Source organism: Podarcis vaucheri (assembly GCF_965113315.1).
Source record: "Podarcis vaucheri genome assembly, chromosome: 3".
Lineage (NCBI taxonomy): Eukaryota > Metazoa > Chordata > Lepidosauria > Squamata > Lacertidae > Podarcis > Podarcis vaucheri.
Genome location: NC_138761.1, coordinates 33,026,589 through 33,047,577, shown reverse-complemented (window position 1 = coordinate 33,047,577; position 20,989 = coordinate 33,026,589). Strand labels below are relative to the sequence as shown.

General features: G+C 41.6%; 1 protein-coding gene and 1 long non-coding RNA gene across 2 annotated transcripts; one reads left to right on the top strand and one right to left on the bottom strand.

Moving 5' to 3' along the window:
- The first annotated feature begins 1,503 nt into the window (after positions 1–1,503).
- On the top strand, positions 1,504–20,590 carry LBR (lamin B receptor). Its single transcript, XM_082217614.1, has 14 exons — positions 1,504–3,453; positions 8,144–8,316; positions 10,011–10,208; positions 10,752–10,835; positions 11,328–11,508; positions 12,141–12,337; positions 13,392–13,446; positions 15,492–15,686; positions 16,223–16,326; positions 16,773–16,898; positions 17,981–18,149; positions 19,433–19,513; positions 19,626–19,748; positions 20,357–20,590. The coding sequence occupies exons 2-14, from the start codon at positions 8,152–8,154 to the stop codon at positions 20,515–20,517; spliced, it is 1,839 nt and encodes a 612-aa protein (XP_082073740.1). The 5' UTR covers positions 1,504–3,453; positions 8,144–8,151; the 3' UTR covers positions 20,518–20,590.
- LOC309529826 lies at positions 4,462–8,137 on the bottom strand. Its single transcript, XR_014218496.1, has 2 exons — positions 7,194–8,137; positions 4,462–6,295 (listed from the first exon to the last, which is right to left on the bottom strand). It is a non-coding gene; the product is annotated as an uncharacterized lncRNA (long non-coding RNA).
- Positions 20,591–20,989: the final 399 nt, after the last annotated feature.

Below are 20,989 nucleotides of genomic sequence, written 5' to 3'. Positions count from 1 at the left end.
CACAACACTACTGCTTTGACTGGCCCCATTCAGATTTGGCGATGTAGCACTAAACCATGGTTTGGTGTTATGCAAATATACAGTGCTTTTGGCCAAAAGAGATGAGCATTAGATTTGAGTAAATATGGTATTACTTGGGGTCACAAGCATCAAGTCTCTGGCAGTGCTAGCCTCAACTAGCTTGGACATCACAGTGGTTGGTTGTGCATGGCAATAAAGCAGCATTGCCTATGCAGGAAATGGCTTTGAAGCTGTCTCAAACCCTCTCTTTAATATAGCTGCTTATATTTCAGTTGTCCATAAGTGTTTTTTTCTTTTAAATTTAGTTTTTGCTTTGCAAAGTGTCAAAAATATGAATCAAATATTACAGGCAGTTGAGGTAGAGGAAACTCATTTTTCACGTTTGCTTTTTAAGGGGATTGCAACAACTGAAAGAAAAACGAGGAGGCCTAAGAAACTCAGCAATTGCAACCCAACATTTCATAATTCTCAGTATAATGATCATCTTTAAAAGAATGCTGGCTCAAATGTCTTAAGAAAATAGTTCAGGCTCTCCAACAGTCTTTAATCTAGAAAACATACACGCACACCAGCAATTGGCCTCCTTCCTACCCATGTAATCCATAGACTTTCTCACGGGATCAGTAACTGGAGCAATGCATGGAAAGAGAAAATGCTGAACGCTTGCTGGAGTGGTACTATAGCATGTATATCTTATCATAATACACTGGAATAGAAGGGCTGCAGAAACTTCCCTTATGCAACAACCGGGTGTTGTAAATGCACAATTGCAATTGCCGCAGGCACCTAGACTGGAACATTGGAATCATATTGCTTACAGTATGATTTTGTTTTGTTTTTTGATTTTTTTTGCAGCTTGTTTACAGAATCTCAAATTCAAATTACAAATTCTAAGGCACAAGTTGGCACAAAAAAAAAGTTTTCTTGCACAAGCTGTTTGCAGCTCCAGCCACCAAGTGTGTGTTTGTTATCTACATAAGCAGCTTTTAACAATTTGGGAACGTTTCCAAGAAGGCAAGTGTATTTAAAGGCTCATCCAAGAGAGTCATGTTAGTTACATCTGTCAAATACAGTAGGTGGGATTTTTGGCCCAAGGTTTAGGCCCAACAATATATCATTGCTAATTTTTTTTTAAAAAGTTACATGCCTTTTGTTTTCATGACATGCGTATTGTTTGATGGTCTTAGAATGTTTGCTTGTTACACAGGCTGGATGAAGGCCTTTAGAGGCACTAAGCACTGAAAAAGATTATGGTGCCACCACTATGTAATTCAAAATAAAAACAATCCTAAACCATAACCATAGTTGTCAACCTTCCCTTTTTTTGCGGGAAATTTCCTTATCCCAGCGCCGTTTCCTGCTGCTTCCCGCTGCTATCCCGGATTGTTAGATACCCCTTAGACTGTCCCCGGGACAGGTGAGGCTGCTGATCCCTTATTTTCAAATCTGAAAGTTGAAAGCTATGCATAACATTAAATTTTAGATTATACATTTTTATCTGCCTTAACACACCAATGGGCAGTTCAATAACGTATTTAGGCTCTGAGCTAACTAAGGTTAGTCAGGACTTACATTGTAAACCTATGAGTGCCCAGAATGTTTCCTGATGGGCCGCCAGAAACCAAATGGCTAGGTTGTACTCAGGTGACAAGCAAATGGAAGTAGGCTGTGGTAGCCTTAGAAGCCACTCACTGAAACATCACATGTGATAAACCTGTTACGCACCCGCCCCCATATGCGCTAACAAGCTTCCACAGCAGCAGTGGCTGCAGCTATAGCAAGTTGTTTTTAGATTTTGGACTTGATTGTGACAATAGCATGGGAACTGGCGGTGTGGGGGAGCTTGCATGCATAAGCAGCACATATTTCACAATAAACTCCCATATGGAAGCATTCGTACACGGTTGCTGTCCTGACTGAATTCTGGTCTTAGGTAAGCATATGCCAGGGGTGAAACTAGGCTATTGCCATACTTCAAAAGGTGAAAATCCGGACACAAAAGTTGTTGAGCTCTTTTTTTTGGGGGGGGGGTTGGCATATGCATAGGATTGCAGCTGGTTCAATACGCCAGTATGCTGGGACTTAAGGCACATAGTTACTATGCTAGCTGAATAGCCACTATTACCAATGCATTTTCAACAGGGGAGGGAAAACACACACAACCTGAACATGCAAAAATGACAGGTGTCTTGCCACCCTGCAACACCAGGTGACACCACAGCACTTCCAGACACACTGGCACAGCCAGCAGCAAACCTTACACGCTCCCAAACGGAGGTTTGAACCCCCTTATGTGCCTCACGCAATCCTTACAGAACCAGCCTATTTTTAGTCTGTCTCTTCTCTTGTTCCCTATTGCTATGTTTATGGGTTGGTTTTGTATTGCATTCGTTCGTCAGACTTTTGATCACCGCCTTGGAACCTTTTGATGAAAGGCATTCAAGAAAATAAACGTCTAGCACGGTCTTGTTTGGAAATGAGGGTCACGCTCGTTCTCTCTACCATCAAAGCCATGGGGCATAAGACAGCACTGCAGGTTAAAAAGACCATCGGCTGCTGGAAATAGAAGAGGTGTTTAAAATTTCGGACGTATGCAGTTCAGTAACAGTAAGGCACCAGTCGCAAATGGTTCTGTATATGCGAAGCTCTTCAAATTTCAGGGCGTGCGGCTTGCACCGCTTTGGACTTCCTGCATCTTTTGTTTTTCTTGGCATAAAGCGGTTCAGTGCACAGGGACTGGGCGGGCGGGTGTTGTCTGATCTGCGCTGACAGAAACGTGAGCGGATTGCTTTGCACACCCACCCAAACTCCCCGCGTGCGCGTTAAAACTATGCTTCGCCATCCACAGTGGGAGCGGGAACTTCTGGGCGGCGTCCCCACCATCCTTGATTTCATCAGGGGAACCCGCTTCTCGACACGTTTGCATCTGTTCAGATGTGCAAACTGGAAGGAGAGAGGAAGAGCCCGCTCCCCTCTCCATCACTCGGAGAGAGCCGGGCGAGCAGCAGCGAGCTTTGAGAGGAGGCGGGTCCTTTTGGCGCTCCGCTACAGGACTCTCAGCTCCCCGGAGTGAACTATGTCAACTGGCTGAGGCGGAGGCACAACTTGGACCGGAACTCGGGAGGTTGAGCGTCGGGGCGCGAGAGGGAGGAACGCGCCACCGACTCTCAGCCAATGGGAGGCCGCCGAGACGGATTCAAACGCCGCGGCTTGGCCAATGGCTGCGGTTGGCGCCTCGCCTTTCGCGCCTCCCAGCGGGACCCGGGGGAGGGATTTGGAACGTCGCCCGCTATCGCTCCCGTAACCGTCGCTTGAGGCGGTTGGCTCTTGCTGCCGTTGAGTTCGCCCCCTTCTTTCGCCCGCTTGCCCAGGCTTCGCGTTCCTCGGCCGAGAACTCCGTACCAGACGACGCGGCGGGGGCGCAGCGACCAGGTGAGGACGCGTTGTTTGCGGGCCGGGACACACCCCTTCGGCGCCTGTCCTGCGAGGGAGGGCACCGGGCGGTCGCCGCCTCCTTCTGCTCCCACCCTCCCTCCTTCCTTCTCTCCCTCCGCCTCCATTTTCTGAGGCCTGGGTGCCGTCAGGCTGCAGCCTCTGCCTTCCACAGCCATCGCTCCGCGTCCCCCCATGGCCTTTCGCCAGGCTCTTTTGTTTCGAGAGCCGCGAGTCGCCTCTCTTTACTCCCCCCTCAGTCCCACCCGCGAGGGGCCGCTAAGTTTCTCTCGTGGGCCGTTTGGGGCGCCGCAGAGGCTGCGCGAGCGAGTTGTCCTCCCCTCTTTGCGGAAAGCGGATCCCGCCCCTGAGAGCCGCGAAGCGAAAAGGTCGGAGAGCATCGCAGGCACCTCGCGACACGCAGGAGGGGTCTGGAAGGGATGGCATCAGCTCTCGAGGGCTGCGATGCTAAGCATCTTTACTAGGGGGTCAGCTCCACGGAACTTGGTGGAACTTGTTTTAGAATAATATTCCCGTTAGGATGGAAGTTCACCTTTTTAAAATAATAATGTTTATCTCCGGCTCTGACGTATGCACTCTTCTCGTTGGTCGTTTCTGGGGAGAAGTGAATAGAGGACACTTATTTCATTTATATTCCACTTTTCCCCCAAGAAGCTCAAAATCTTGTGCGTGAATGTTGCGCTCCCCATTTTATTTTCAACCCTGGGAGGCTGAGACTAAGGTCACCCAGTGAGCCATATGGTTATTTGGGAATTTGCATTTCCGTCTGCAGTTTCTAAGGACGACTCACTCGGGCTTTTGATTTTTAGGTCCCCTTTGAAACCACTGCAAATGTGTGAATTTCATGTTAAATGGTTGTAAAACTGCAAATGCTACTGGAAGGAATCCTAAGGCTGCAGTACTAAGATCATTAATTGCACTGCTGTTGAAGCTAATTAAGTGGCACCATCCAAATTCAAAACTGGCAATACTAGATGATCTTTGGGGGTCCCTTCCAAGACTACAGTTCTATGATTCTACTTCTAATTAGTCTTCTACAAAAACCTGTTCCGCAGACAAATGTGTGAAAGCTTTTCATTCAGCCATGTGTATGCGCTGTGTATATGAGGATTTGCAAGCTGTAGTAGTAATAACATACAGTACTAATATTAGAAATATTTTTTTAAAATGATACTTTCTAGTCGCCCCCCAAAGCCTTGCAGAAGGAAACATACAGCAGCTATCTCTAAGCTTGCTGCTTTTCAAATCACTTTGGAGTGATGTTAAGATCCAGTTATACATCCAGTGAGGGTCTGCTGCCGAGGCACACTCTGAATCTACCCAAGTCTTAGCTGTAGTGAAGGAAAGCACTCAGGAGCCTATCATTCCATGGGATTGATATGCACTCCTTGAAGATGTCTTACGACTCCTCAGGGGGCTGATGGTACATCCCAAAGTCCCAATAAATACTAGCCTGCAGACGTCAACAGGATTTTTGCTCTTTATTTTGAAATGCATAGATTAATTTAGTGGAGACTCAGACAAGTGCACCTGACATACCGTAGTCAACAAGGAGTACTGTTGCACAAAAATCCAGTATAACATGGATGTGCTTAGTATTTTATGCTTACAGGGCTAAATGTGTTATGTGGGAGACTTGTGCCTGTTGCATCAATCTTCGCAAGCACACCTGCAATTTAAGATCTAATTTTGTTTCATTTGTGTTGTAAATTGCTACACCAAATAACAAGCACACACTTGAGAAATTTGGTATCATTGCAACTGTTATTTAATTCAGTACAGATACTATTTGACTTGCACTGTGTTTTTCTAGAAGTAAAAATTCCATTTCTTGCTCCATGTTTATTTATTTTATAAAGCTCTTCACTGTATAAAGCCACTGAGGTGGTATATGCTTAAACAGAGAGGCCTCTCCCCTCTGCACCTGAAATGCAGCTTGTTCTGTGTATTTTTACCAGGAAGTAAGCCCCACTAGGGACGCGGGTGGTGCTGTGGGTAAAACCTCAGCGCCTAGGACTTGCTGATCACATGGTCGACGGTTCGAATCCCCGCGGCGGGGTGCGCTCCCGCTGCTCGGTCCCAGCGCCTGCCAACCTAGCAGTTCGAACGCACCCCCGGGTGCAAGTAGATAAATAGGGACCGCTTACTAGCAGGAAGGTAAACGGCATTTCCGTGTGCTGCTCTGGCTCGCCAGAGCAGCTTCGTCACGCTGGCCACGTGACCCGGAAGTGTCTGTGGACAGCGCTGGCTCCCGGCCTCTAGAGTGAGATGAGCGCACAACCCTAGAGTCTGTCAAGACTGGCCCGTACCTTTAAGCCCCACTAATTTCAGTGGGCTTACATGTAAGTACGAATAGCAGTGCAGAGTTAACAGTTGTGTGTTGATTAAAGGAATGGATCCTTGTTCCAACTCTTGTTGATGAGCTAACTTCTGACAAGAATGGATTTTCAGATGTCACCCTGGACCCAAAAATATTTTGGACCTGTCATAACCTTTTGAAATGGGGGTGTTTCATTGACATCAGTTCACTGAACTGGAGTCCAGCTACAGTCCAGCGCTAGGTTAAGCAGCCTTAAGACTATTGACTGCAATAGGCAAAGCATAGATTGTAATCTCTGTAGCACATAGTATGAATCTCTTGTACCTGTTTTCCCATTGTGTTTGTGCATTCATATTTTTCCTGTGTGTGTGTTGAACTAATATATTTGAACAGATGGGATAATCCTATACTCTTTTTTGCACCTGTGCAGCTTAGAACTTGAGTAAAATACAGTGGTAGCTCAGGTTACATATGCTTCAGGGTACATACGTGTCAGAGCTGCTTCCAGATCCGAGCTCACAGAGGATCACGCTAGCCAGCATTCACTGTATAAAAGTCTTTATTGATTTACAGTTTCCATTTTCAAGCTGTAGCGCGCAACTCTACGTCTTATAAGCTAGACCGGCTGTCAGAGCTGCTTCCAGATCCGAGCTCACAGAGGATCAGGCTAGCCAGCATTCACTGTATAAAAGTCTTTATTGATTTACAGTTTCCATTTTCAAGCTGTAGCGCGCAACTCTACATCTTATAAGCTAGACCGGCGAAGCTCCGTCTGAGTCTCCGCCTCCTGTACACCAACTTAATACCCTAGCCTTACTCCACCTTTTCCTCCTGACCGTTCTTCTCTGGGTCCCTCTGCCCCCCGTGGTCTCTTCCTTCCGGGACTCTTCTGACGCTGACCCCCCGGACCCTTCTGTCTCCTTGCGGCGGGCTTTAGGACCTGGCTCCCTTTCCGGGCTGCTTACTGTGCCGCCTTCCTGTGCATTTGAACTTGGCGCGCGCGCCCAACCTCCCACTTTCCGTTTGACCGTTTCTTCTCTCTCCGATGGAGGTGTGGCCACTCCTGACTCATGTCCTCCCCCCTGCGGCGAGCCGCCTGATCCCGATGCCTGGCGCCCTTCCTCCCCACTGCGCTCTGTTGGGGATGTTGGCCCCGATTTCCAACTGCTGCTCTCTGAACCCCCTTTTGTCTCTTCTTCCTGGGGTGTCCCCCTAAGCTCCCCCCTTGCTCTGGTCACTGGCGCTCCTTTCTGTGAATCTTCCGATTCACTGGAAAGACTCGGAGATCTCGGGTCGTCGTCATCGCTCATCTTTCCTTCGGACTCCTCCCCTTCACTCTCTGTTTCCTCCCTTGTCCTCGCCTCTGCTCCTGAACCCCTGACAATACGCTTCAGGTTACAGACTCTGCTAACCCAGAAATAGTACCTCGGGTTAAGAACTTTGCTTCAGGATGAGAACAGAAATCATGCTCTGGCGGCGTGGCGGCAGCAGGAGGCCCCATTAGCTAAAGTGGTGCTTCAAGTTAAGGACAGTTTCAAGTTAAGAACGGACCTCCGGAACGTATTAAGTACTTAACCCGAGGTACCACTGTACTAGTACTGTATAATGGTTGCTTTTTTTAATGCCAATTTTTCTTTTTAAAAAGGGGTGTGACTATTATGCAGTGGTGACAATTACACTGTGAAATATGGTAAATACATAACCTAGGTCTCTGACCCTGCCCCACAAACCCCACATGGAGAACCAGGAGGCTTGCTGCACAAGTCCTATCTCAGATGCATGCTCTTCTGTCGCTAGTTACCAGGCACTGGGCACACCCATGGGCCCCAACCGCTCACCTCTGGGCAAGACCTTGCCATCACATTTCTCCTCTGTCACTGGCTCTCAGACCAGACCTCAGCTGCCGCCGCCCTCACTCCCTGTGCAGGGCTGCCTCATCCTCTGTGGGCTGAGGGCTGACTTGGCCAACAGGCGAGTCCCACAGGCAGCCCTGGGCCCGCAGGGAAACAGGAAGAGGCTGGGAAACAGCTGCGCCAAGAGCCATTTCATTTACAAAAGGAGGGAAATGCTGTTGAGCAAAACAAAATGTCACATTGGCAAGGCATTTTCACCCCTGCAATGCAGGGATTGCTCTGCGGACCAATTTTAGGGTCCGAAAAAGAGGGGGTTCGACTGTTGCACCATTATGCGTTGAAATACAGTAACTCTTGTTAAGTGCTCATACATTTCTTCCGTTTGGCTCATTCAGCACATGGGTGATTTTGTTTAATTTCATTAGACTCAAAGAATGACTTGACTTTTGCAACATCTATGCTAACAACTTCATCTTCCTCCAATTTTCCCCCCGAGATTGAAACATGCCCAGGAGAAAGTTTGCTGATGAAGAAGTGGTAATGGGCCGGTGGCCTGGAAGTGTTCTGTATTATGAAGTACAAGTAACCAGCTATGATGACCGAACTCATCTTTACACAGTAAAATACAAAGATGGAACTGAGCTTCAGCTAAAAGAAAGCGATATGAGGGTAATTAGTCTTTAGAGTAAATAATCATAACAAGAAGGGCTCATTTGTTTACTAATGAACCCTTTGGGCTACACTTCAGTCATTAGTCCTAAATATTTGCTTCTGTGTATATTCCTGCAGTATGAGGATAAAACTATGGGGTGGTATCCAATGCATTTGCTCCATTAGCACAAGGATTTCCATTTGTATAACAGAAGGTTCATGCTGTGCCATCCCCAAAACTACTCCAGAATGTTGGTGGAACCCTCAGAGCATGTTGGGAGGCGAAGTGGAAGTTCCAGTGTGTAGCCAAAAGTGCTTGCACTGATGGAATGAGAGCATTGAATACTACCCATGGTTTGTGAAGTTGCACTATATATCAAGCCATTGTGCTTTTCCTTATTGATTTTGTATGTTTTAAGATTAGCCCATTTTAAAACGCTTTGATGGGCATTCTGTGCAGTATCAACAGAATTTTCCACATGCAGGTGTTGTACCATGGCCATGGAGTTTGTTGAACACTTGTAAAGTCATTAAACAAATTGTAATGCATGTACAGCCACATTTTTGAAAAATTGCTGGGGGCTCAACTTTGAAAATTTGTAGTATATCAGGCATTTAGGAAACTGAAGAAATTTGTATCCTTTATTTTCAAGTAGATTCAGTAATAACTGCTCTGGTTGTATCAGTTCACACCTGACACACAATGTTTGGGGTTGCTGAATTTCTTTAAAATGCATATATCTCCCACATCTAATCAGCATGTGTGCTGAATATTTTAAAGTCCAATATGAACTACTTTGGTATTTTAGGGTGTGTTATAGCAACTCAAATAAAAATCATATTTATTTTCCAAACAACTGTATTTTAAATATATGTTGAAAGTATGTTGAAATAAGCTGTGCTTTATTTTCAGTATTGTTGCTAATGTTTGGGATTATGCAATTTCATATTTATTTATGTAGGGTTATCACCTACATAAATCACCATATATCTAGATTTCCCCCTAAGTAAGAGTGGACACACATCAGCTTTCAAGGTTGAGCACATTTGTTATGGTTTTACTCCTAGCTTGGTTTTAGACTGAGGAGGCAGTTGTGCTTTACAAATCCAAATCCTAAATCTGAAGCTTGAATAGTAAGGTGCAATACTATTTCTTCATTTCACCTCTTTTCAATTTCTTGATCCACCCTCAAGCGATGTTGCCAAAAAACTGAATTAATGTAAATAATTAATAATAATAATAATTTATTTATTCATACCCCGCCACTCTGGGTGGCTCCCAGCAGAATATTAAAAATGCAATAAAACATCAAACATTAAAAACTTCCCTAAACTTCAGATGTCTTCTAAAAGTCTGGTAGTTGTTTTTCTCTTTGACATCTGGTGGGAGGGCATTCCACAGGGCGGGTCCCACTACCAAGAAGGCCCTCTGCCTGGTTCCCTGTAACTTGGCTTCTCGCAGTGAGGGAACCGCCAGAAGGCCCTCTGCGCTGGACCTCAGTGTCTGGGAAGAATGATGGGGTTGGAGATGCTCCTTCAGGTATACTGGGCCGAGGCTGTTTAGGGCTTTAAAGATCAGCACCAACACTTTGACTTGTGCTTGGAAATGTAATGTAAACAATGAATATTTTTAAATAGAAGATTTAGGGATATTCATAACTAACTACTAGTTTGTAAAGCTATTGATGTAACTTTTTTTTATTATTTTTCAGTCTATGTCATCTTTTCGATTTAGAAAAAGTAGTTCCTCCTCCGGTTCCCCTTCAAGACGCAGTGGTAGCAGATCTAGATCAGGCTCCAGATCTCGTTCACCTGGTCGGCCAGCAAAACACAGACGTCGTTCTTCCTCTCAAAGCAGAGAACCAAAAAATGAAAAGAATATGATTGGGGAACCTAATTTGATTCCTTTGGTATTTGATTTATTTTTATGTCTAGTCCCTTTGTCAAGCTATGTTCACATACAGATAAACCGAAATATAGAAAATTTTTGTGCAATATAGTTTGACAGTAGCTGCACTTTTTGTAGTTTGGAATCACAAAAAGACATAGCAACTGTACCTTGAACAAACTAGATTTCATGCACTATTCAATTTCTTCTTCCTTTCCAAAGAAAGTAGAAGGAATTGAGTACTGTCAAAAGAAAGTTGGCACAGATATAAAAAAGTCAAGTACACGGAGCACACCACAGGTTCCATATACTTATTTTCCACTTCTCCACTGTTTCACAAATTCCTCTTCTACTTAGATTTGGAGACCGTTAAAACTAAACCAGGTACATCCCAAAGTTATTTGTTTTAGAATTTCATTCAAGGGTTCCATAAAACCTGGTTCTCTTGTGTGTCTGTGCTACACATCAGAAATTTATAAAGGCAATCTGTGATTGGTTGTGGAATGGAAGGTTTTCTGAAAAATATTTACTACAATGGAAACACTCAATTTTTTTTTTAATCCAGAAACTGAATGAAAACAATACCAACCAGTATAATGGGGAGCCAGATATCACAGAAGTGAATTACTCATCTCACAACACTCTAGAGGTATGAAATAATAGTGTTCAACATACTCAAATCTCCATTGTTTCTGGAAACCTTCTGGTTAGATGTTTAAAGTTAGCTGCTCTTCAATCCTTGAGATTACAATATCTGCATTAAATGTATTGCTTGATAAAATGGATAGAATGTAGAAAAAGGATCTTGAATATTTTATAAAGAACTTTGACATGATAAAATGGATAGAATGTAGAGAAAGGATCTTGAATATGTTATAATGAGCATTGACAAAGGAATAGGTTGCTCTTATCCTCCTAAGAATGACTGCATTGTGTTGTAAATGTTTTGATGAAAAGGAATTGTGGGTTTTTTTTTCAAGGAAGAGGTATGAGAAGGGAGTGTATGGCAGTGTAGATTAGCAGAGTTGGGATCATAGAAATGAGGGGTTTTCAGGCAGTATTACTTGAATGGAGGGATATATCCAGCAGGTGGTGCAATATGATTGCAAATGACTTCCTCTCCCTTCACTATGGTACTTAGCGCCAAAGAATTGAATCTGAGCGTGCCAGAGAGCGCATCCTCGAACGCTACAATTTGCATTCAAGGAAGGAGGAGAAGAGAACAGAAGAAATGTATTCAGAAGAGAGAATTTTTGAGAAACCCAAACCTGTTGTAAAAGTATGCATGAAGACAAAGGAACTAGAGTTTGGAGGAAAAAATGGTATGATAGTCTTGGCGTACTGCAGCATTCATATAGTTTTTTGCAAATTCCCAAATTCACTTTAGTGGAGGGAAGCAGCTCTGTATGCACATCATTGTATATACAGAGCTGGCATTTCCATTAGAAGTCAGTTTGAGACCTCTCCTGGTAGTGGTTTCTTGAATCCTAGCATACTCAATAAACAGTTACATAATGACAGTAATTTTCATGAATTTTATTGCATAATCTTTTCCTAGTAATCATGCTTTCTGTGTGACATCAGCTACTATGCTTACATGTCATTAATATCTGGGCAAGTGACTAGAATTGGGACTAGAGTGGAAAGTTTCGGCTTTTGAACGCTGACAACCCAGAAGTGAATGCTTCCGTTTTCAAACACCTCAGAAATTGAATGGCTTCCGAGGCGTGTTTCTCCATTTTTAATTATGTCACCCATTTCAAATTGTTCTCCATTAGGCAATGAAAGCATTATATCTTAAAATAGGTAACAGTCCTGGTATGTGTGTGGGGAGGGGGTGATCTTTGAGTTGCAATATTGTAACAACTGAGTAGTTTGACAACAGTTTTTCTGTTGTAGTAATGCTTCATTTTGTTTCCTGTTTAACTTCTGATTCTGTGTGTTTGTTTTGCAGGTGCCTTTTTAATGATTTTTCTCCTTCCTGGAACTGTATTTTACTTGTTGTTGATGTGTACTCAGAAAGACCCCAGTGTCCTGAATTTTCCTCCCTCCCTCCCAGCTTTGGAAAGTTTATGGGAGACAAGAGTGTTTGGTGTCTTTCTTCTTTGGTTCTTTCTCCAAGCTCTGTTTTACTTACTCCCAATAGGAAAGGTAAAACTTTAACTATAAATTTGTATACTGCGTTTACAGAAATGCATTTTTATTTTGTGTGTGTCACAATTTTTAAAAATATTATGGCTGTCATAAAGCAAAACCAATGAAAATGATGATTTGAGGTACCATATTTGATGAGAATGATCATTGCAATTTTCAGTGTTCCTACTACATTCCTGCCAAACAGGAATGTACACAATTATATTTTACATGATAGATTCTATATGAAGCCATTGGGATGGCCTTCAGGAGATCTGGGGCACTCAGCCCTGTTTCTCTGTTACGTTTGACTTAGGAGTTACCCAGGCATGCTCTAGACACATGTCTTGATGGAGTGGTGAGCTGGATTGTGACAATCTCAATCACTGTGGTCTGCAGAGGCAGCCTTAGGAGCCATGCCATGGACTGTAGATGTACATCTTACAGTGATGCTGAAAAGGGCTTTTTTACACAGTGGTTTCAGCCTTGTAGAGTGATCTGCCTGTGATGATCAAGCAGATTGATCATAGAATGTTTATGTTGACAAATGGAAATCTGTCTGCTTACCTGGGCATTTTCCTGACAATTAATACTGGCTTCTGGTTACTGTGATCAATATTTTAATTTGTTTTTTTCCCCTGACCTGGTTTTCTAGTGATACATTGTTTTATTGATCTGTTAATCTCCTTAGTATTTCTTTTTTAAATCAAAGGTGGTATATAAATTATTAGAATTAATACAAATATTTCTTCTAGATATCTTATTTTTGTAGTTGTATGAGTGTTGTATTCTTCTATGCCAACTTTGGGATTTTTGATTGCATGGAAAGAGCCATGGTTAATCTATTTTTTATAGTTTTTAAACTACAGATTATTATGCAATCAGTTTTATATCATGGGGATTATCATGTAATTGCAAGGTTTAGAATTTCCCCTTTTTCTTGGCTAAGTGGCTCTGTTATTCTACAAAATGCAGAAAGGCAACAGGTTCTTTAAAAAATGATTGTTTCCCTATAATTTGCTTTACTACTCCTGAATCTAGGTGGAAAAGACTTTTTTCTTTTTCTTTTAAGATTGTAGAAGGGACCCCACTTTTGAATGGAATGAGACTGGAATACAGGATAAATGGTAATTAGGTTTTAAATTCAGCATTACTTTTGAACTGGTAACCTATAATTATTGAGATTGCAAACATGAGCATATATGGTTCAGTTATCATGCCAAATGATGCTTTGGGTTTTCAGCTATATGGTTACAGCTGATTGTTTGCTTTTAATTTTCCACTTGCTTAGTACTTGTCTGTAGGTGTGGTAGCCTTCAGTAATGGGCAATGGCCATAACCATAGTTTGTTTTATACTTCTAGTGTAATAGGTGTCTAAATGGGCTAAATTTTTATGACACATATATTGTTGTAGTCATAATACAATTTGAATTCTTGTCCTTAACATACTGAGTCTGAGTTGCTGATGAATGATCTCCTTCAGGAGAGGGACAGGGAAATGTGACCATGTTGATTCTCCCGGAATTCTCAGTGGCTCTTGATACCATTGATCATTAGATTTGGAGCAAAGTGTCACTGCTTTGCTGATGACATCCAACTCTATTTCATTCGGTAATAACGGAATCAGGAAAGGCCATGCATGTCATAAACCATGCCGGGATGCAATCATGGACTAGATGTGGGCTGTAACTGAATCCTGAAAAGACAGAGTCCATGTGGATGGGTGATTCCCAGATGTGCAAATTTGGCTTTGTATTGGCTCTGGATGATTGTGCTCCCTCTGAAGGAGCAAGTACAGTCATACCTTGGTTTTCAAACAGCTTAGTTCTTGAACGCCTGAATGCCACAAATCCGGAAGTGACTGTTCCAGTTTGCGAACTATTTTTGGAAGCTGAACTTCTGACAGTGCTTCTGTGGCTTCCGATTGGCTGCAGGAGCTTCCTGCAGCCAATCAGAAGCTGCACTTTGGTTTCCAAACGTTTTAGAAGTCGAATGAACTTCTGGAACGGATTCCGTTCAACTTCTAAGGTATGACTGTACAGAGTTTGGGGATGCTTGCTAGATCCATCACTAGAGACCTTGCTGACCTCTGGCTCAGGTCATCCACTACCAGCTTGGGTTGGTGTGCCAACTAAAACGGTGCCTTGACACAGATAGCATTGCCAAGGTGTAACATGAGTAACCTTACAATTAGTCTCATATATTATGCTATATGTTGGGCTGCTAGAATGTTTAGTAGGACACTCAGTTTTGAAAGCACTGGCTGCCTATTAGCTACCAAGTCAAGCTCAAGGCTTTGGTTTTGACATTTAAAGCTCAAAACACATCGGAACCGGAATACATAGCAGGCTGTCTTCCCCAGTACAGACCTAGCCAATCTCTTAAGATCTTCCAAGGATACCCTCCTGGTCATGGCACAACCAGCACATGGCCATATGGTGAAAGGAAACCAGCTAGATGATATTACCCACCTTCTGGAAAGCGCCCCCCCATGTAATTTGTGAGACAAATACAGTAATTAAAATGTATGCCAGAGCTTTCCAAACTGTGTTGCAACATATTGATGTGTTGGCTGCAGTGTGCAGGTGTGTTGAGCAAACACTCTTATAAGGGGTTAGTTTCACCTCTGGTGTGCTAGTGGAATTGAATTACTGTGTCACGAAATGATGCATGTAAAAAAAAGTGTGTCAACAACATGAAAAGTTTGGGAAGCTCTGATGTATATTGTTTAGCCAAGCTTGCCCAATAACTTTCTGTTTATTTTTAACGAGGGAGGGCAGGGTTGTGGGGGAGGGCTAAGTGTTGGAACAAATTTTATTGAATGTTGCATTGTTATTTTTGTTGTAAGCAGCTTAAAGTTTTTTATTATAGTAAATGGATTAATTTTTATATAAATAAGTCCCTTTGGGTAGTTAATTCCAAGGTAAATGAATACAGAATTGCAGACTTAGGGTTTCACATCGTGTATAAATATTGCCAAATTGGAAACCTTAAATACCAAAGATTTCTGGCATAAAATTTTGTATCAGAGCCCACTTTATTAAGATGATTTAATTAGGAAAATGATTTACAATGTTTCTACGCATTAACTTTCTTAAGTGTGTTTTTAGAATAGTGGGGTTTTTTACTTGTGTCTCACATATCTCCTGTGGTTTTTTTCTCTCCTTCAAGGATTCTATGCTTTTATCCTAACAGCTGCAGCTGTAGGAATTTCTCTGTATTTTGAAATGGAGTTTTCCTATATATATGACCATTTCCTACAATTTGCTGTCTGTGCTACAGTTTTTTCTGTGGTGTTAAGCATTTATCTCTATGCCCGTTCATTAAGAGCACCTGAACAAGAATTGTCACCTGGGGGGAATTCTGGTAAGTATTCAGTTGTGGAAACATACTGTGCTTGATTTATTTTATTTTATTTTTTGTTCTTATGCATTTCTGTGTGTCGAAAGTACTGTCATTACAAACTACATTAACCCCATTCCTCTGCTCCATAGTCTCTGTCTTGGGGCTTTCAGTGAAATACTAAGGGGAATCATGCATTTAACTTCTAATGCATTTTTTGTCTGATTTAATCCACTCATGCTATTTACATAATTACTAATTTAATTTGCATGTACCTTGATAAAAAGCATTCTTACTGGGTTGTGTGCTCCTGTAAAGTTGTAATAAATTAAACTTATAACATAGAAGAATTTATACCCACTTTTCTTTTCAGTGTATTTTAAGAATATGGGACAAGTTTGGCATAACTATGTCTTGTAAGAAGTTCTAGACAGAAATCCTGTCTGACTATCTTAAGTACATTAATTTCAGTGAGACTACTTTAACTGTGACTTGGATAAAATCCAGTAACAGTACAGTAGCCAATATTATACTGTGGTCTAATTTATTTTTATTTGTAGGGAATGTATTTTATGACTTTTTTATGGGACGTGAATTAAATCCTCGCATCAGAAATTTTGACCTGAAATACTTCTGTGAGTTACGACCAGGGCTAATTGGCTGGGTGAGTAAGTGTTTAAATCTATTTTTGCATCATCTTTGATTTTACAAATAAGACAACTAAGTTCTTAAAATGAAAAATGTACTGCAGGAAAAGATTGCAAAATATTGGAAATATCAACCTTATGATGACATTATATTATATACTACAACAGCCACATTATCACTGCAGCATTAGTTGTACAATGTTCACAGCTGCAAGTATCTCTCATTTTACACAGCTATTGTTTAATTTATAAGAGTTAAAATACAAATATGGGAAGATAAATAGAAAGGTTAAAGGGAAAAGAGCACACACCAGGTCAAACTCCGCTTATACATGAGTAAAATACTTCTTGTGAGCAGGAGAAAAATGCTTTCAAATGAAATTAAAATTGAAACTTGTGTTACTGTTTCACCAGAGTTGTAAGATAAAAGTTGATTTTAATGTGCAACTTAATTTTTTTTAAGGTTGTTATTAACTTGGCAATGCTGTTGACTGAGATGAAAGTGCAACACCTGAATATGCCATCTTTGTCCATGATACTGGTTAATAGTTTCCAGCTCCTTTATGTGGCGGATGCACTTTGGAATGAGGTAATGTTTATGGATATTTGGTAGGATATATTTTTTTGCCTCCTTTTGAAGTTTTTTTTAAAAAAATGTGTTGTTCTTCTGCAAACCTTGTGGTTCCTCTAATCCTGCTAGTGCCTCCCTTATGTTTCTCAGTATCCCCATTTTGGTTGTGGAGAAAACCATCTCTTATTTTTATATGATAACAAGCATATGATTGGCTCATCATCACAACGATTGGCTGAAAAACATTGTGGGCTAGGCTGTTCATGAAACGTATGAGGAAATTGTTGTATAACTTGTTCCCCTCTGTCAAGTGAAAGGGGTTGCATCTTTCTGTAGACTGCACGTAGGTGGGCTTCTGGGGTCTTCCCTATGGATGCCAAAAGCCAGACACCTTTCCCAACACCTGGAGCAACCTTCAGTGGCAGGGAAGACTGCTGTGGGCATTGGGGAAGGCATTTGGCTATATCTTGTGTGCTACCTGGTCTGCCGTCTCAGAAGAGATGCCAGATCTAGCTCTAGCAGTCTTGCTCTAAGGGTTGACCACAGAATGAACCAGGCACCATGTCTGCCTGCTGGCTCTTCTTTCTCTGACAGGATAAGGGCATCAAGGATACAGCCCGCAAAGTGATTTCACTTTTGGAACAGGGGGCATCTTGTACATTCTGTGGTGGCAATCTACAAGATTGGCTAACTTTCTTAGCCAAAGGGATGAAGCACAAAATAGGTAGCTGTGCATTGGGGCAGGTTGTTTTGGGTGTGTGAGTATGAATGAGATAATGGATGGATGAATGGGGTAAGAGTTTTTGTGTGAATGGGTGTGATGTTTATGTGTGAGAGAAGGGGAAGCAGAGTGAGAAACTAGTACTAGTTTCTCCTGTTTTAGCTCTCGTCTGCCTATGTAGATAGCTGAACTGTAAAAGGCATTGAGAGCTCATTGCTGAAAAACATTTGCTGATTTTTAGAAAAGTGTAAATTCAGTCTATGTGTGCTTTGCTGCATATTCCACATGTACACAACCCTAACAATACAGTACAGTGAAAATATTTTGGCCATTAACAAAAATTCAGATCAGTACTCATTTAATTCTTTTAACTTTTTAGGAAGCTATTCTGACAACAATGGACATCATCCATGATGGTTTTGGGTTCATGCTGGCATTTGGAGACTTGGTGTGGGTTCCTTTTCTCTACAGCTTGCAAGCCTTCTATTTAGTGAAACATCCGAATGAACTTTCTTGGTTATCAGCTTCTGCAATTGTAGCCTTGAATAGTAAGTGGCAATTAAAATGAAATACTGCTTTACTTAAAAGCATTCTGGATGCTTTATGGGAATGCTTAATAGACTGATTTATTTTCAGGATTTATTCAAATATTTTCAATCATAGAGTAAGAAAAATAAGCAGAAAAAATACAAAAATTACAAAATCATATAAGCAGGCTCAATAAGCAACAAGTTAACAATTCTGTCATATTTTTTGTAAACAAGCAAAACTACAGTGACAAATTAAAATATCCAATTTAATCAAATACCTAAGTAAAAACCAAACACAAATCATTCATACAGGTTAAACAACCGGTGATCTTAGCAATGGTTCCCACATTGTTTTTCACTTAAGCCGCCCACTCACTCCCCATTACTCACACAAAGAGGGTCCCACTCTGTGCCAACGGACTCTCACCCTGTAGCTTTTGACTAAGTTAACACCTTTCACCCCCACTCCAACCCATTCAGACACTCACCCTGAGTGGTATGAATTGTTGCTCACAAGCATCCACATCAAAAACCTCCCACCCCTTGTCCCAGAGAAGTAACAAAAAAGAAAAGAAGAAGGAGGTGCAGCAAGTTACAGCTGGTTTTTCTCTTGTGGGTCTCAAGGTGCACAAGGCTCCTAGGCTCCTACACACAGGTAAATTTACTGGCCTCTCATCAGCCAGCACAATTAACCTTCAGGTCTTGTGAAGGAATAATATTTCATGGTTGAGTCAGTTGAGAAAGCCCTTTCCTGACCCAAACTGATGTCAACAATTCAGTTAGTAAATCAAGTAATTCTTAGAGAGGGTGTTTGCCATCAGTCTCTTTGAGTTTCATTGTTTAATAGCATTTCCTCAAGGTAGAGTAGCTATAAAAACTACAAATAATTCCCCATCTCTATTTCATATTGTATAGCAGTGGCTTTCAACGTGTGCTGTGACACCGTGGGGTACCTTGAATGATGGTCAGGGGTACTGTGGGCAACCTTCTTTCCTTCCCTCTCTCCTCTGATGCCCTCTTGTGTCTCTGCCTCCCAAAGCCTTGTGCGGCTGTTTCTTGCAGTCAAATGGTGCCTCTGGGGCTGGCCAGGTGTTCTCCAGAGCTGAGGCAGCCTCAGAGTAAGCAAGTAAATTTGTAATATCCACATCAATTATACTCACGATTAGAAAACTGGACGATAAATAGATGCCTAAGAACATTGCTCTTGTCATTGTTATTAATGTAAAATTGGAAAGACAATGGACTGTGTGCTGTTGGCAAGTTCTGCAAGGAAATAATAGTTCCTTCTTTCTTTTCTGAAGTTCTTGGCTATTACATTTTTCGTGGTGCGAATTCACAGAAAAACATATTTCGAAGAAATCCAAAGGATCCAAAAGTTGCTCGTAAGTACTGCTTAGGCAAATTGGTTTTCTATTTTCTAATATTAACTATATATTAATATTACACAGTGTGTTCTCGTCTGCAGCGTATATTTATTTGTATATCATTATACAGACTTGAAAGTTATTCCCACTGCAACTGGAAAAAACCTCCTGGTCTCTGGCTGGTGGGGCTTGGTGCGCCATCCAAACTACCTTGGAGATATCATCATGGCTCTGGCTTGGTCCTTACCGTGTGGTAAGATAGTAAAGTGTCTTTTAGTGAAATCTTTCATGTTTTGCATGGGTGGCAGGCCATCATGTGGGTGATACTTCACCACCTATTGTCCAAGGCAGAAAACAATTAAGAGTTGACTTCAAGGCTGCTTCCTGCCTGCACTTAAACCATTCATTCAGGGTGGAACTATTCAGCTTGGACACTGGCCTTGTGAATTTGTCTGTGTGAGAGTGTGTGCAATCCCATTGTTTAATTTGTGTTTTTACCTCTGACCTCTGTTTTTCAAATTCCTACCAGTGGTTGTTATTAACTGAGATAACCACCCCTGATCTAATTGAAAATTGTCGTAAGATGACGGCTAGGTGGGATAATACACCATAAGTATATTGTTCTGTTTGTCTTTTTGACAGTAAGTTCTTTTTTTCTTTATCAGCATAGAAAACAGAGAAAATAAATTATGACTTGCACTCACAAATATGATGTTCAAGCTTGAAATCTAATCAAGAAACCAAAAGTCAATATTAAAACCCAGTCATAAATTATTAATGTTAAAGTGATGAACAAAAAAACCCCCTATTTACCTTTTCAGGTGAAGAGTGGAAAAAATAACTGTTTATGTGTTCTTACAGGGATCAACCACATCTTACCATATTTCTATGTCATATACTTTACTGGTTTGCTTATTCATCGAGAAGCCCGTGATGAACGTCAATGTAAGAAAAAATATGGCTTAGCATGGGAAAAATACTGTCAACGTGTACCATATCGCATATTTCCATATATCTACTGAGTATCTTCAAACTGGTGGATAATGCACCGCTTCTGCAGTCAAATCTTCATTGCAATAAACCACATACCTCATACCACTGCACTTGGTATACGTTAATTCTGCTAGATTTTCTTAAAAATTGTGATCAGATAGTAAAGCTGCAGATACCTTTACCAATAAACTACTAAAAATAGTCTTTTCCATATATTTTTAGCCATCTCCCCATTTCAAATTACACACTTCAGTTAAGCAATAAATTAGTTGTATAGCACATTAAAAGCCTGTCAAGCAATGTATATGCTGGATAATGTTAATTATCTGTTCCGGACATAGGAAAGACCATTTTAGGGTTTAATGCTGAAGATTTGCTTGTTTTGTGTAACTTTTGTATTTTTCATTCTTTGGGCTACCTTCAGAGCCCTTGGCCAAAATGCACCAGAAAATAGTAAACGTTAGAGTCCAATGAAGAGTGACTTCCGATGCTACAGCTTTC